This window comes from Dermacentor silvarum, chromosome 10 (genome assembly GCF_013339745.2).
Source record: "Dermacentor silvarum isolate Dsil-2018 chromosome 10, BIME_Dsil_1.4, whole genome shotgun sequence".
Classification (NCBI taxonomy): domain Eukaryota; kingdom Metazoa; phylum Arthropoda; class Arachnida; order Ixodida; family Ixodidae; genus Dermacentor; species Dermacentor silvarum.
The window spans coordinates 22330863-22347706 of NC_051163.1; the positions used below are offsets into that span (position 1 = coordinate 22330863).

The following is a 16844-nucleotide window of genomic DNA, read 5'->3' on the forward strand; positions in this document are numbered from 1 at the left end:
TAAATGAGATCAAAGTATAAATGGCGCTGCGCCTTCTTATTAAGATGTTCAAGCTCCACAAATCAATCAACTATGCACTCAAAAATGCAGATGGTACGCATCATCATTTATCAAGCTGTTTGAAAATAAGATCCATTTATTATGAGTGTAAACCTTAATGTAAATTGTAAGCATAAATGTAAGCTTGCTTGTAAACATTCTCATCTGTGCTAACGTGCCATCCTTGGACAAGAAACTCGGCTGGTGCATGGCATGATGGTGTGCGGCGCTGGGAATTCGTGCAGGACAACGATACCCTGGAACAGCGGCTCCTGGAGATGAAATTGCAGATGCAGCAGCGGGAGACGGAGGAAGACTCGAGGTGGCTGAGTCAGGAGGCAACCCACTTCGACCCGCTTCCGGTGAGGCCAGCAACTGACGCACTGCTTTTACAGTGAAGCTGGTAATATGAATGGCATGTAGTGTAGCGCAGCAAAAACAAGGACACAAGAAGAAATGGAACACAGAAGAGTTAAGAGGAGTTCCACAGCCATTTTCATGTGGCGCTGAAAGCTGGTGTGCGTCAGTGTGCTCGGTATCAAACGTTAGTCAAAGAACATCCAGAGTCTCAAATTCCTGCTTTGAAATGTAATTAGGCAGTTTTAGGTGTTGGTCACTCAAAGTTAGGAAACGCAAACTGCTGGGTGTACAAATGAATGCAATAGGACATGGGTTCTCAAAGTGGGTTCCGCGGAACCTACGGGTTCCGCAGGCCCCTGCTCGGGGTTCCGCGAGCCACTGATAAATTTTCCCTGGTCCCGCTCTCGACAAGTGTCTAAAACGACGAACACGAGGCGCGCTTGATCCAAAGAACCTCCATTACCCAAGTCCGAGTGTCAAAAAGCACATCACAGCGCGTAACAGCAACGCGCGAACTGCGCAATAAATACGCGAGCAGCTTTTAGCCACCCAACCTCTGAGAACGGGCAGCGCGCCTAAGCTTTCGCACTTGAATCTCGGAGGCCGTAGCTTGCCGCCTTTCTCCTATTTGTAGATAGGGTAGGTGCCGATAGCGTGCGCACTGACGTATACGTTGGCGGAATAATAATAATAAAAAAAAAAAAAAAAAAACGCGGAGCACCGCAAATGCGCGCCGCAGAAGAGCAATAACGGCGTAGCGTCCAACCGAAACGAAGCGGCGCAGTCCGCATCGCCGTGGTCCTCAGCGACAATCGTACGCGGCACGTGACTGACAGCAACGCCGAAGCGCTTCGTGCCTAATTGTGCCTTTAAAGCCTTTATTCTTGCGTTTACCGCCGCGCGTAACACCGCGTTGGCGGCTAGCCGCGTGCCTCCGTAAGCTCCGTAAGTGCGTAGTCGCTATCTCTGATCGCGTCGATAACCACCGCAGTTTCGTTCGCAGCGGTTGCGGCAAATAGTAGTTTCGTTTTCACTCGATGCGCGCGTCGGCTGCGTGCCTTCACAACTGCGTCGTCGCCTCCCATGGCAGCGTCGGTAGCGACCGCAGTTTTGTCCGCACTTCTTGCAGCGAATTGTAGTTTCGTTTTGCCTTGGTGCGTGCGTCAGCCGCCTGCCAGTAAAGTCGCCGTCCATGATCGAGTCGATAGCGGCCGCGGTTTCGTCCGCAGCGGTTGCGGCAAGCAGTAGTTTCGGTCTGACTCAGTGCAAAGCTGTCGAAGATAAAAAGCACCGGCTAGGAGGATACAAAAAAATGCAAGCACTACGTGGGGTTTTGGCGATGCAAAGATGCTTGGTTGCGTTATTTCTAAAAATTCCTGTTATCAATGATTATAAAATAATGTTGCCTTGTATACAGCACATTCATACACAGCAACTTATTTCGCCAATAATCTTATCATTCTTGTTTTTCTCGTTGCGTTTTCCCAGCTTCATGTCAGAGCTCAGCTGGGAGTTTGTGCGGCTGCTACCGTGAAAGCTGACGGTTTAGTGCTTCACCGCAGCCTGCATTGGGAGCTGTCACTAAGAACAGCTAGCGAACAAACATTGGCGACTTGGCTAATTGTTCTCTCTTTGAGGCAGCACTACCTTTTTTATGATGTTTGCAATGTGAGATGGAAGGAGGTTCGTAATTCAGGAGTTTTTGAAGTGGGCTAACGTGAAAGTTATTAGCAAGTTGCCTACTAATCTTGAAACAGGACAGTGCTAAAGACGTGGACACAGTAAATCTACACAAGAAGATAGCAGTGTGTTGTGAAATGGCTCTGTGTTTAATTTAATTTTTTTGTGTTCCTTTTCTGTGTCCGCATACATATTGCTGACTCGGGGTGCTATTCTGGGGTGGGATAATGTAACAACTCTTTACCAATGCCATTCATTTTTGTACTTTCTCACTGGTCAGAGCGGTGCTTCTCCCACATTATCAATGGGATCAGCCGGCCGTGAACAATGGATGATAAGAGTGGCATAAAATCGAGTGTAAAGAATCGCTACATTAACTAGCCTTGGACACTATCAAATTGCACCATCATGCCAGTTCTGATTGGCTGACAGGGACTGCTACGCCCTCTCTGATTGGCTCAGAGTGCCAAGATGGAGGAATTCAACAACATGGTGGAATTTGACGATGTCCAGCATAGCACCCCTGTTTCTGAGTGTTGATCTGCGGAATCCATGGGTTGCACAGTTTGCCCCCTTTCTAGCTTCTCTGAGCGCCCAGTGCAAATGCCCCTTGCACTCTTTCTGCACCAGTGCAGCCATACCAATTGCTTGCGGACTCAGACATTGCACTCATAGGCACACTGCTTTCAGTGTTTCCGTTCAATAAGCCTAATAATAGATGTCCTGATGTTCTGTCTGTTCTTGGACTTCTAACAGTGGGCTGTGCGTCATCTAGTGCACCACACTAAAGGCACCAACCTGTTTGTTGTCACGTTTTCAATAAAATTATAAAATAATACAGATCTCTTATTGCTTATGATAATCTAATAACGTCTGCAACAAATAAGCTAACTATATTCGACCCAACGTTTCGGGGCCAACTCAGATCTTTTGTCCAAGGTTAAACAATGGATAGTGGCAGAGTGCAGCTTTATAGGTACTGAAAACTTCATAATTAATTAGCCTAATGAGACAGGAAACATGTTTAGCTTACATCTCTCATTGCTGCTTGTGTAAGTGGTGGATCAGAATGCGAGGGTTATGTGACGCTTTGGAAAAGCCAGGTGGCTGTTCCCCTGTGGCAAACGTTTGTAAGCCTCTTTCTTACTAGTCATGCTAAGTCGCTGCTGGTATGCCCTTTGTGATGTCTGTAAAGCTGGTGAAGCTCTTTCTGTGCATGGCATTTAACGTGAGCACTTTTCCCACGGTGCCCGGAGGAAGTGCTTGACGACATGTCGTTTCATTCCAGACAACACCCAATCGTCCTCGAGCGTCTTGCAGTGATGCCTCCGATGCAGGGAGCATAGGCATTGCGAATGGTACCGGCCCATCTTCCCCGGGTAACTGCTTTGACCTTCTTATTGCCTTTCTAAGTGTCAGCTCTGTGACAGCATAGGAAATAAGACTAGTTTGTGCAAGTTTGTTGTTGTATTTTATGAAAGGGATGTTATTGAATTAACCGTATAAGTGACGTTAACCTTAAAGTCATAAAGCAGCACAGTATTAGACCACGTAGAAAAGCATAGTTTCAGATATTGTAGACATAGAGCAGCCTTCATGAAAAGCTTTTGTTTGGAATGCAAGTTGATAAATTATGAAAAGCTTTCAAAAGCAGTCGTTTTCTGTACGAAAACTGAAAAAAAGAAAAATGAAAAAAGAAAAACGGTCATTACTGCTTATCGGAAACGATGAGAACCAGCGCAGCACCTTGGCACGACCTCCGAGATCAGGCATCGCCCACAGCACACTGAAAATTTCAGAGACTATGGCTGGGATTTGCGTCATATCCACTAATCACAGGGTGTGTGCGTCATCTGCTTAGGTGCTACGTAAAGGCAATTAAACATAAGGAAATTAAACAATTACCAGCCCTGCGGCTTTGTCAGGATTGCCTCTGTAGTGTGTATTACTCATTTATAACCCATACTATAGCCAAAGTGAAATTTTATTATAGTTGCATTTGGCCTTTAACATTATGTATGACGAGGCCTTTAGTTTTACAGTGCTGTCTGTGACCAGCATTATTAGCCGCCGCAGTGGCTTAGTTGCGATGGTGTTGCGCCGCTAAGCTCGAGCTTGCGGTTTCGATCACGGCCACGACGGCAGCATTTCGGTGGGGGCGAAATGCAAGAATGCTCATGCATTCAAGATTTAGGTTCATGTTAAAGAACCCATTGTGGCCAAAATTAATGCCTAGTGCCCCGCCATGGCGTGCCTCATAATCGGAGCGTAATTTTGCCACGTGAAACCTCAGAATGTTTTTTAAGCAACATTTTTACTTGTCGTTCTCTTTTCCCGCAGTTGTAACAAGCCCAGGACCACTCAACCAAGATGAAGTTTCCATGGGATCACTAGAATACTCCATGGTAGATAAGAAACCTGTAGGTGTTGTTGTTTCTCATTTAACATTTGGCATGCATCCTATCTGCTTTGCTCATTGTTCAGTGTTCAGGCTTGTCAAAGCATTCATGTCTCTGTCGCACTAAGCCTCACAGTAAGAACACTATAAAGCTGCGTATTAAAAGGAAAAGGCTTAATCACATTTCCATTGCAACAAGAATATGCAAAGTGTATTGAGCAATTCCATCAAATTCTACTGACACGTTATTACTGACCAACTAGTATCGTTTTCTAATTTCGATGATTGCACCTAGTAATCAATATACGGGACACAGCAAAAGGCAGCGCTTGGCAAAGATGTTCACCACCACTCTGTTTCGTGATACCCAGCCCACTTGCACTCAACGATAATTCTTCAGTACGCCATGACAAGGTTTTCAGCTTCCTAGAGTGGACACGCTACTTAAACTTTCAGTGTCTTAAAGTCAACACATTACCTAAACGGAGTTTGAACACACCATAAACACTAAAGAATGAAAAATGTTTGCTGACAAAATCCATAGCGCATGAATTGGCACAGAATTGGCTCACGCTGCCATTGTACTATCACACTCCAAATACACTTGCACAATATTAGGACAGCTCCATAAGCGGTACATTATAACAGCATGGTATATGGAGGAGTGCATTAAACAAATAGTTAAGAAAGCCACCCAATGTTCTTTCAGAAACAGCCAGCATTTATATTGTTACGTGCAGGAGAGACACAAACTGACAGACACAAACGAGATCAGCGTTGCCAGAGACCAAAATAGTAACCAGCTAGTAACCAGCTAGTAACCAGATAGTAACCAGAGTCATTCTGAATGTTGGAGCAGGTTTGAGGAAGAACAGATTGTAACTTCCGGTGATTTGACAGCATGCGAAATGATGTATTGAGAAAGAAATTACAAGCGCTTGTAATGCCTCATAAAATGCAGAAAAGCCCCATTGTCCAGCAGTCACAGCCGTTTCCGCCTCCCAAGCCAGAGATGATGCCAGCAGGGCAGCCTCCGACACTGGAAACCGACCGGACTAACGACCACGTGTATGAATGCACCACCCGCGTGGTCCGTTCAGTCATGCAGCTTTCCCAGGGAGTCACGGAGGCCAGGGCGGAAGAGTACCTAGACTTGGTCAAGGTGAGCTGAACAGTGGTCCCACTGAAACTGGTCCCAGTGGTATTGCTATGTGTGGATTGTTTTACATTTTGCCAGTGACTTCCTTTCACAGGCTTATCACTTCTCAAGCTATCGCTTAGCACTAGACACACCTGCTGTATAATGCTGTAAAAGAACTATCATGAATGTTATCGCCAGACCTATAGTGAAAGCGACATGTCTAATCAGATTGAGCACACTTTGGGAACGGTGCTTTGCAAACATTCTGGAATGTGTGCAAGTGCCAGTGATTACTCTGGAATGTACGGCGATGGACGAACTTGACCCATGAGATAAAATTTGATGAGCGATGGCTGCGCTTGCTGCAATTGTTGTCATTTGATTGTTGCTTTCTTTTCTTGGCACAAGTTTGCCCATGAAGAGTTTGATCTGTCTTCACACTTTCTGGTTTTTCACTGTCACTGCATGATAATATTGCCATGTGTGTATGTTATTTTTACATTTTTGACAATGACGTTTTTCACCTTGCTATCACTGCGATTGTGCCATCACTCGGTGCTCACTGTATTTCATATTTCGTGACCGTTGCTGCCGGTGTTTTTGCTTCGGCATTGTCACTACCTGAAGACAACATAATTTTTCACAGCAATCGGCATGTTCCAGTCACATTATAACCTGAAGGTTGTTCCTGAGGGAGATCATGTTGTATAAAGTAGTGGTTCATGGGCCACAGTTAATTAATTAATTAATTAATTATTTATTTATTTACAGTACTTCAAATACAGTAAACGACCGATTTTTCGGACAAGCCCGATAATTTGGACGCCTTCGCGATATCGCCATGTACCCCATAAGATTCATGGTATAATAACGTCTGAAATTTTGGACGCAAAAATCCTTTGCAGTCTGATTTTGCTGACTTTCTGCCGTGATCGCAGGTTCGAAACGGCATTAGTCGAAGCGACCACCGCTGCCATTTTGATTATCACGCAGCCTCGAACCGGCGCTCTCGCTCGCAGATCCGCTGGCAGACACAGTCAACACCGTGGCAACGCTAGTCCTAGATGCTTCGACGTTTGCTACCAAGCTTTTTGATGTTCGGTACCATGTTTTTCTTTGAAACAATTCGCCGCTGTCAGCAATGGCGCCGACTCCGCCTTTGTAATCCTCGCCAATGGCTTCGAAGCTCGGAAAGCACGATACGTTGCACAATGCCATTTCCAGAAAGTCAGCTTCGCTTCAGAACAGCAGTGGTAAGCGGCGAAGCATATGCGAAGTATTGCGTGAAGCATACCAAGAGTGGGAATAGGCAATTATCACGGGACACGGTACACATTCCTTAATTATACACGCGTCAGGGATGAAAGTGCTGTGCCAAACCACCGAGCTGTGCCAATTTGTGCGAAAACACCAACTTCGAATGAAGTCGCTAAATTTTGCGAGATGTTCTTGTTCTGTGCAATCACACAGCCATGTGTTGGCTAGCATTTAGTCCTAGAAGCCAAGCTGAAGAAATCTTTCAGCGTCGGCGTCATTGGAGTGAGGGAGTGTTTGTTTGGTGGCGCATTGTAACTTGGCCACAGAAATACGAAAATCTTCTGTGCTATACAATGCATTATGAATGTTTTATATAAGACTTACGCGTTTGCGTAATATGCAGACCAGCTAAAGATGACTTGAACTGGCGCTCTTTTCATGGTGCAGTGGGAAAGAAAGCCGCGCTCTCAGCTGAATGAATAAGCTTTACGGCCTATCGTATTAAGGCTCGCTTGTACGCCCTAAAGCTGCGTCGATTAATGGTTAAGACAGGCATGTAACATTGAAATATATTTCGCACATGCAGTGAAGCCTCTTGACCAGAAATATAGAATGGCATCCGTAATCACTCAAATTTGCACTTTGGGAACTCTATATTCTGCACAACCACACTATACAAGATCAGACTTTCGCTGCCACAAAACGCAAACCGAGGATGTAAAGTTTCGGTTTTAGTCTACCGTAGCGGCCGAATGGCGGTTGTAAAGGGTCGGAGAAAATGCGAACGACAGAAATTGCGTTCGCGGCAATGATGTCCACGACACGAATTGTGCCAATCGAGTCGATAAATTAAAAAAAAAAAAGAAAAACGTTTGGCATTCAAAATATCAGTCTCCGTTTTACATTGACTTTATGGGGCAGGCCTAATAATCGAGCTTGTGCAAAATAAAATATTGGTCGGCGATGCTGATCGGAAAGCCACTGAACACTTTTTTCCCTTTATTCTTTTCATAAATGTTGGCGCTTTCTTTTCTTTCTTCTCGCCTAGTTATGCAGAATACTGGCAAACATGCAGTGACCAACAGAGTAACTTCACATTTATTCTGTGGTGCTCTGCTATTCCAACTGAATGCCACCAAGAATTGCATGTTGATGGGTGTTGTTCACGGTTGTCACAGTCAGTATTTCTTGTTCATTGTGCACGAATGCGTCTAATTAGCTTACTTTATACGCTTGCCTAATCGACGAGATGTCAATGAAAAAGTTGTGGAGGATGTTGAAACATGAGCGATAAATCGATTTAGGGCAACCTAGGATTTGTACTATCCAATATCCTTATCCAATAAGTGAGGTAATAAATGTTAGCTAATTAAACTTAAATATTAGCTGCTTGTGCACAATGAAAGAAAAAGAATCTTGACTAGCATTAACAAAACCCTATCAGTATACAGTGGGTGCTATTTGAGTAAATCCCTTGGTTATACTTTGTTTCTTGGCCACATTTAGTTGGCATATCCGGTATGCAACTAGTGATTTCCGAAGAATGCAAATGGGTTTCCTTTGTCGAGCGTATGACATTTTTTTTTTTCCTTTAGTGAACTTTCCTCCACCTTGCAAGCTTCCGCAGAACTGATTCGCCGTTACCTAATAGTGTTCTGCAGAGTCAAATAAAAAACATTTTAATAATTTTGCTGCATTTCACTCATGTTTATCCATACCTAGCATGCTCCAAAACGCATATCTTCTGCTCCAAAATGAACAATTCCTGCTCCAAACCTGCTCCAATATGCCAAATTTGCTGCTCCCAGAGCTGCTCCACAACTCTCTTGGCTGCTTCCATCCCTGACGCGTGCGCCCCCCATCTCCCATCACAGTACGAGCACCGATACGCCTAATAAGTGTGCTGGTAGGCCTTCAGAGCTATTTTGGGCGTGCCTGTGGTGATTTGAGCCCTTGGGGGCAAGGCATGCATTAATTTTTTGGGCTGCCCAATTTTTCGGGACGTTTTCGTGGCCCCTGAGGAGTCCGAAAAATCAGACGTTGACTGTAATCCTGTTTGAGGGATTTTACATGAGGGGTGGGCGAGCACTCAAGTTAGCGGAAGCTTGCAATAACCCACTGCTGCAAGTACGTAAATCAGTAAGTTATAAAAACAGCAAGATAAAAATATATGCACAAATTGGCAAATACAAACGTTATAAAGAAGGACAAGGCAGAAAAGGATCAAATACAGTATAACCTCGGTGATACGATCCCGTTTTGTACAATTTCTCGGTGCCAACGTTCACAATCGAGAACACAAAAAATTACCCAGTACAATTACATTTTTTTTTTGTTGCGGTTGATACATTCGCAGAAAACTCTTTTGGCACAAAAGGACAGTCCATCGCCAAACCGATCGTATGATACGTTTTCCAGCCGTTAGGTCCCATGTATATCCCCGTCACTTCATGCGATTTCGCTATGCTGTGTTCTAACTTTTTTGTTTGTAGAAAAGCCGCCAGGCGTGCGTGATCACGAACAGTAGCTGCCCGCTGCAGCAGCTTCCCCGCAGTACTCACTCATGAAATGTCATGTGAAAATGCCAGCATGTTCTCAATTTCCCATTTCGGTACCAGCAAATCTCCTTGTGGGTTGTCGCAGCTAATTAACAGCTATTGCATCCAACCCTATTGCGATACGCTTGTGTGTCACAGCGTGCATGGTGTAGTGTCATTAAGAGCGTGATGCACGCTTTTAGTAGGCGATCACCCAAACGCGCCGCCGTTCCCTGTTGCAGGTGGCACGAAGTACGCATCATGCTTTGCTCTGGTGTCATCATATTCTGGCGAAGCCCACCAGCTCGATTTAGTTTTGGAAACACTATGCAATAGAAAAACGACAATGCACGTCTCGGGCTGCTCTGGCCTTCACCAGCATCGCCGCTCGCCGGCTTCTCGTGTTGAAACGATTCGCGCAATGCTTCGTCTAATGCATAGATGTCCAACTACATTTGGGTCTGCCAAATTTTTTGGGTGGCTTCGGATTCTACCTTTTCCCGCTTAGTATGTGTTTTCTCTCTTTGAGATGCAAGAATAAGGTTCTACTGTGTAGAAATAGACAAATAGGCTATTCATTGTGTACATAAAGAGGCTGTAACAAATTAACAGGTATAAAAATACAAATTAAGAGGTATAATTAGTGACACAGGTAAGTACAGAGCCATAAAATTCTATAAGCGCAGTAAGGCATCGGCGGAAACATGGTAAAGAAGGTGCTGCAGATACTACAAGCAGATGACGTAATCAGGCGAGAAGTGATTCAGTGGCTGACTTAAAGTCCCGCAGGATCAACATGAACAATGATGCTGACGGGAATATTAATCTGTTTGGCAGGTTGTGTAAATGAATGAAGATGGGCTATCGTTCGTCCATGCGGTTGGTGAACAACTTTTTCTGAGGTTATTGTTTGTGATATCATTGCCTGCTGTCATAGCTGAACCAGATAGTACTCGCCGTCTTGTCCTCTACAAATGTTCCAGACACCATTGTTGTCAGGCCTTCACTTATCTGCTTTTCACCCATCGCAGCAAAAAATCAGGCATTACCGTGGGCTGGTGTGTTATTTCGTACAGTTGGAACCTTAATACAACAAACGTGAATCTAACAACCAAGTAAATCTAAAATGGTTTTTGTGCTGATGTAAGCAAAGTTATGATATAAGCAAAGTGTTGTGAGGGGCAGTGTGAATACGAGGTGCGGCGAAAAGAAAAAAGAAACAGCAAAACGACCAGCGGCGGCGTGCTGTCAAAATTACCACTACTGCCATTACTCTAAAGCAATAAAGCATTACGTACCCCTCTCAGCGATTGTAGTGAGGGTTTTCAACAGCTCCACTGGACATCCACTTTCGCAGAGCTGTGATGGCAAGTAAATTTTTTTTTTCTGCCTTAATCAGTTGGCATTACTATAATGACCTTGAGCTGTGTTTCTTCGTGCAGGATGGCCAAATATGTACACAGATTGCATGTATGTATACACAGTATACAGAGCTACACAGCACCAAATTTGATGATCATGATGGCTTCTTCTTTGCAGAATGTTGGTTTGGAGTTGCGAAGCCTTTTGGCCAGCGTGGATGATCTCATGACTTTCTTTCCCCTATGGTCCAAAAAGGAGGTGAGCTTATTTGCAGTCTCTCGCTATGCGCTTCGCTGTTATATCGTGGCTATGCCCTCCGCTTCCCAGTGGCGATGCATAGCCTAAAGCTTGACCAATTTTAAGAGCTAATCCAGAATATGTGCAGCACACGACACACACTGTACATTGGGCAGAACCTAAACTGAGCACTAGTCATGACGAACGGATATGTAAAGTTATTCTTCAAATGTTACCTTAAATGAAATGCTAGAAAGGATGAAGTCAAGCTGTGTTATTATATTATGCCTCTGCAACAGCAAAACTGCCACTCTTATCCTGAGAGAAGGCTTTGTATGCAAAAAGAGGCACAAAAAATGAAATACTGATGGTGACCTATTAGGCTGCCATGACGTCATGGATTTTGCCAGCGTCTACTTGTGTCAAGTTAATTGTTTATCAGTAATTAAGGACTATGCTGCATTTCAATTGAACCAAAGGCTAAACTTAGCAACTTTCAATACTTGTCCTGTGCCAGAATAGCCCAAATATGAGAACATAATTGGAAATTTGTGATTCTGTGCTTAGTACAATCTAATTTTGATTTAATGAAAGCCAATTTTACACATATCTAATTGAGTGCAATGCACTGAAAACCTTGACACTCTGAATTGAACTCGACATCTCATCCAATAAAATGCTTTAGAGTTTAGACAGCCGAAACCTTGCACCAAAGGTACGCTCGCGCTGTCTTCACCAGGTGGAGATGGCTCATCGTGTCCTGAGCAAGGACATGGCCAACCTGGTGCAAGCCATGAAGCTGGCCATCAAATACTCAAAGACAACGCTTGACGCCGAGTACCGCCGCGGCATGCTGAGCTCTGCTCACGCTCTCGCCATCGACGCCAAGAACCTACTGGACGTCGTTGACTCGGTCAGGCTTCGCATCCAGATGTCGCCATCGCAGGTGGCACCTACAGCGCCTCCTACGTTAGCCTCGCCCGTCGCATCCCGAAACGGCCAGGCGGCGGTCGAGGACGAAGAGGCGGCGTCCACAAGCTGTGTACAACGAGAAATTCAGCAGGACTGTGAACCAAACTACGACGTTGCTTAACAGATTGTAATCTTATATTGTGTGTGCAGCTATTGCATGTTGGATGAGAAAGGAAAGAAAACTTGGACCGAACCACTTGCAAGGGGCGTACAAATTTTAAGGCACTCTGCCGTGTTTGTAGTGCATTTCGCAGTTTTAGCTGCTCTTTTGACAGTCTTGCAGCGAATAGGTGTGTGGCTCTAATTGTTGCTGCATATCAAAGACCCTTGAAGGCATCTTCAGGTATAGTTGCATGTAGCAGCTGGAATTTGTGAGCTGCCTCCATGTGATGTGGTGTTCTGTGTGACTTGATAGAATAATGAAATTCGTTGCGGTGTTGCCGAGAAGCTTGTATCTTCTGGCATAAAATACAAACTGCACGGGCACGGCTCATTGCAGCAGGGATAGGAATGCATTTTCTCAATTGCAGTGTGCCTGTCGTGAATGGTGCTCCTAATGTAAAAGCTGACTCGGCGCATCCGGTGTATGTAATGTTCGAGAAAAGCATCTCAAATTGTGCTGTTGTTTGCGGGGACCATGTCTGTTTGTTGATGGGAAGAGAATGGGGAACACAACTTTTAGCATCTGTATACCTGCAGCTTTACTTTTATTACGTCAGTCAGCTGATTTTCTTTTTAACCTGTAGGAATGATAAAACGAACAAGATTAGATCGTTTTTTTTTTCTTTTACGAGCGAGATCCTGCTTTTAATAGGCAAAAGTATTCAATTGTTGAGTTCTTATCACTTGGCCATTTGCTTAGCTATCAAAGCTTCTGAACGAGAGTTCTCACGGCATGTGTTGTCAGGCTGCTAACAAAACAAAGGCAGACTTTTGCACAGCAGTAAGCAGCCTCTAATTGACTTGCCCGATTTGCCTCTAGTTAATTTATTGCCCTCAAAGGACCCGCTCTGTCATTTTTTAGAGTTATCAACTGATTGTCTTGAGAGATTAACTGCACAGGTGTTCGATTAACAAGAGACTCCAAGCACATGTGTAGTAGCAGCCATGAAAGCTTGCTGCAGAGCTGTTGCCACTTTCGAGTAAACGTATTACCTTGAACGTTCAGTGCCTGAGTAGTGAGCGACAAATATCGGTGATAAAACAGCTTCTAGTTGGGAGGAAGTGGGAGCTGTGTTAGTCACACACGCAAATGCTAAAAGACAGCGGACTAGTGTTATTGCTGGGCAGCTAAGCGAAGGCAACCAACGCAGTGATGCCTAACTGTCACATCTCTTTGTGAACTTAGTTAACAGTCTACACCGATCCGGGCAGCATGTTCGTACGACGGTAGCTGTGTGCTCTTCTCAATAATTACTTTTTCTATGCAGCTTAGCGTGCGCTCTTGCTGTACGACATTTTTTTTACACCATTGTCTCCTGTTTGTCTCGGTCATTATCCATTTTTCGTGCAGAGCAGCTAACGAAAAAGAAAGAAAACTGTCTACTCTCGGAGGTGTTTAAATGCTTTGCGTTTACAGGGTTTCCTTGCACTGTCTTATGTGGGCGGCATACTAGATGGACAGCAGGTGGTTGTCTGCTTCGTCTGTGCACTGCTTTTGCAGTTGCTGTTCTTTAAAGGAGTACTGACACATGCTTTCGAAGTTGTATAAATTCTTTAACGCTTCTTGCTCGTAAAAGCCGTTATATTGATGTCATGATGCGGAGCAAGATTTGCTGACGTTGTGTAGCGATAAGACAACGTACGATGACCTTGCTCCTAAAAAAAAAAAGAAATCTGCAGGAACTATCAACGATGATTGTCAGTTTAAGCTAATAGCCGAACACTTAAAGAAAACTGCTTGTTTTATCAAAAGAATAGTGCACTTGACTGCGTACATTTGTTGCAGTGAAGTTATTTAGGTTAACTCTGTTGTTTCGTTCCGTTATTCCGTAGAGAACAGAGCCAGTAACGAGCACATCTGTAGCGGTGGTATAGGTGGACATCAAAGGCGTCTCAAAGAGCTATAATAGTTCGCATTCGGCAACAAACGCGCCCAGCAACTCGAGTGCGTGTGCCCGCGCGCATGCCCTATATGTCCGCGCGAAGTCCAACCTTCAACCACCAACCTCAGGCCACCAACCAACCATAAAAATGGGCAAAAGAGCCAAAGAAAGCTGTTCGCTTTAAAATATCCCGTATTTATTCCTATAAGGTGGTCATGATTATAAGGCAATGGTGCGATTAAGATTACTAACACAGCCAAAATGCAAAATGGCGACCATGAAGTAGCGGTGGAAGGGAGCTTCAACTCGCGGCGTGCGGGTTATATGCGAATTTTGCCTTTAGGTGTGGCTTCACGGCAGTGCGAATTTCTCCTGATGGGGTGGCTTCACGGTACCACGGTGCGCGCTGCCGTAAAGGCACAGTGTAAGGCGAAGTTCGCGCTGCCGTGAAGCCATACCTCAAGGCAAAATTCGCATATAAAGAGGGGGGTGGCTTCGAGGCTAAAAATTGTGGGAAAACCTTGCCTTGTATTTGAATAAATACGGTAAGCAGGAGTGCTGCACGCGTTTCTTCCGACTGCACTTGCTTGTGGCAGCCGCAGCGGTGGCAGAATGGATCAAGCCAGCATATCATGTCATCATGACGCATCCACTTTCGCATCCACAAAACCAAAACTGGTTCATAAAAACAAGTATTATAGTAAATTATGTTTAGGAGGCTCTGATAACTGCCAGTACTTTTTTCAGGGTTAGAACCTTCATTTTCAACAGAAAACTGCCATGTAGAAAATTTTATGTGAGTACTTCGTTAAAACCTGCCACAGGTCTATTGCTTCACAGCAATGGCTGTGTAACATTTGTCACAGGCCACCCAACGAAGTTCAGGCTTACTAAAGTGCATGTGCACTGCGATCAACTTGGTAGCTAATCGTGCATTCCGCAATGGCAGTGGCTCATGTAGCAGTTGCTTTAGATGGTCCTGTTTCTGGAAAACAGGCATATTTGCTATAAAAGGAGGCAGCAGCAAACAAAGTTTATGCAAAGCTTGCTCTGTCGGAAGTTCTCGGTGCACTTCGAGTCTTATTCCTTTAGTCTTACTCCTTTAATCCCACAAGCCCGAGCTGTCCTTGTCCTGCCAGTTTGCACCGATATTGTTGAGAACGGATTCAATTCGTTGCCGGTGCACTTTGTTCTTCTCTAGCAACTACTCGAGCACATCATCTTGTTCCACCAGTAATTGCTGGCTTTGGGCTGTCACGAGTGCAGAGAAAGTTATCGCAGACGTTGCTCAGTGTCTCCATTGAACACAAGGGATAAACCGTACAACTAGCCTTTTATATAACGAGGACATCAGGCCAACGTGCAGAAAATTCGTAAATAAATTTATCAAATTTTATGCAGTTTTTGAGTAAAGAACTTGGGAGTTAAAAAGTTAAGTTGAGGGCCCAAAGTTGTCGCCAAGCATTTCTCTGTGACTGCTTCACTGCAATGCTGAGACACTATGGAACAGATTCTTGGCCTGTAAATGCAAAAGCATTTGAACGGGTCTGTATTGTAGTTGGCGAAGCTAGCTGCAACCTGTGCATCATGTAGCTATCTTCCCATTTGTGAAGTGCACAGCGCTTTATAAATATTTTTAGCACTTAAAGCCGCAACGAGGCTTAGGTGTCAACGCTTTTGAGAATGCTTGCGAGAGACAGACACATTGTGATAGTGACCGACTTCTGCGTGCGACCGGGCTGTACATTTTTCAACTACAGCTGCAGCTACTTACGTCAGATGTGCAGGATTTTATTTCGAACCCTTTTATTTTGCAGCAGCAGCGCACGTGTGTACCGCATTTGAACTTGTCACCATTTTCACCGACCTTCCCACAGTAACAAAACGGGTTGCACCTATCTGTTCATGCTTTTTTTTTTTTTTTTTTACGTTGAGGCGATGCATCATTTACAATGCTATGAGCCTTTACATGGGAAAGTGACTTGCAAACAATGGTTTCACGGTGTGTAAGTGTGGCAGAATGAAGGCAAAATGCACGCGAGGGACTTATTTAACATAGCTATATGGCAATTTTTTTTTTTATTATCTTCTGCTCAGCAAAGTTCTTGTGCTTTATTCATTGTCATAGGACAGTGATATATACAGATGTTGTATCTCTGGTATCTATTTATCTCCCATGCAACTGCTGTCCTGCATTGTAGCAGGAAGAGACGGCCAACTGGTGATAAAATGTCTCGGCACAGGAAAATGTTTAACAAATGCAGCGTACACTTACTTCTAACTCTGGCTTGCAAAAATGGCAGCAAACTAGTCACTGTTTGAACTTACTGCATTGTAAATCGAAACCTTGACTTTTTTTTCAGAGTAAAATTTAGCATTTTTTTTTTAAATCTCAGCTGTATACACAATAACAGCATTGGACTTGCTATTATGGCCTTTCTCATGACACACTCTTTTTTTTCTTCAATATATCGGCATGCATGTGTGTGTATGTCATGTTTACATGTTAATAGAACTTATTAAATTCAATTCGAAGTCACAGTGTGGTCCAATTTTATTTTCAGAGCACTGAGCAAGTGCTCTGGAAACAGTAGCACGTGTGAAAATGTCATGCTGTGGCTATACAGGTTGCAGTCCTTCCAGCGAAACGCAACTTGAAGGAGAAAGAAAATGAATGCCAGGACTCGTAATTAATTTTTCATGCACACTGTCATTCACAATATCGCCAAACGTACATCTTTTATAGATATGTTAACCATGTAGCTCATTGGCCTGGCTGGAGCCATGTTTCATTCAAGGAAATTTCCTTTGTAATG

At 44.2% G+C, this 16844-nt stretch overlaps 1 protein-coding gene across 1 annotated transcript in view; it reads left to right on the top strand.

Moving 5' to 3' along the window:
- Nucleotides 1-16569, top strand: part of LOC119431409 (focal adhesion kinase 1-like) — a 57816-nt gene extending 41247 nt beyond the window's left edge. Inside the window, 6 exon segments of the mRNA XM_037698901.2 lie at nt 285-401; nt 3368-3458; nt 4420-4499; nt 5439-5639; nt 10952-11032; nt 11751-16569. Of these exon segments, the coding sequence (XP_037554829.1) occupies nt 285-401; nt 3368-3458; nt 4420-4499; nt 5439-5639; nt 10952-11032; nt 11751-12104 (924 nt within the window). The 3' untranslated portion in view covers nt 12105-16569.
- Nucleotides 16570-16844: the final 275 nt, after the last annotated feature.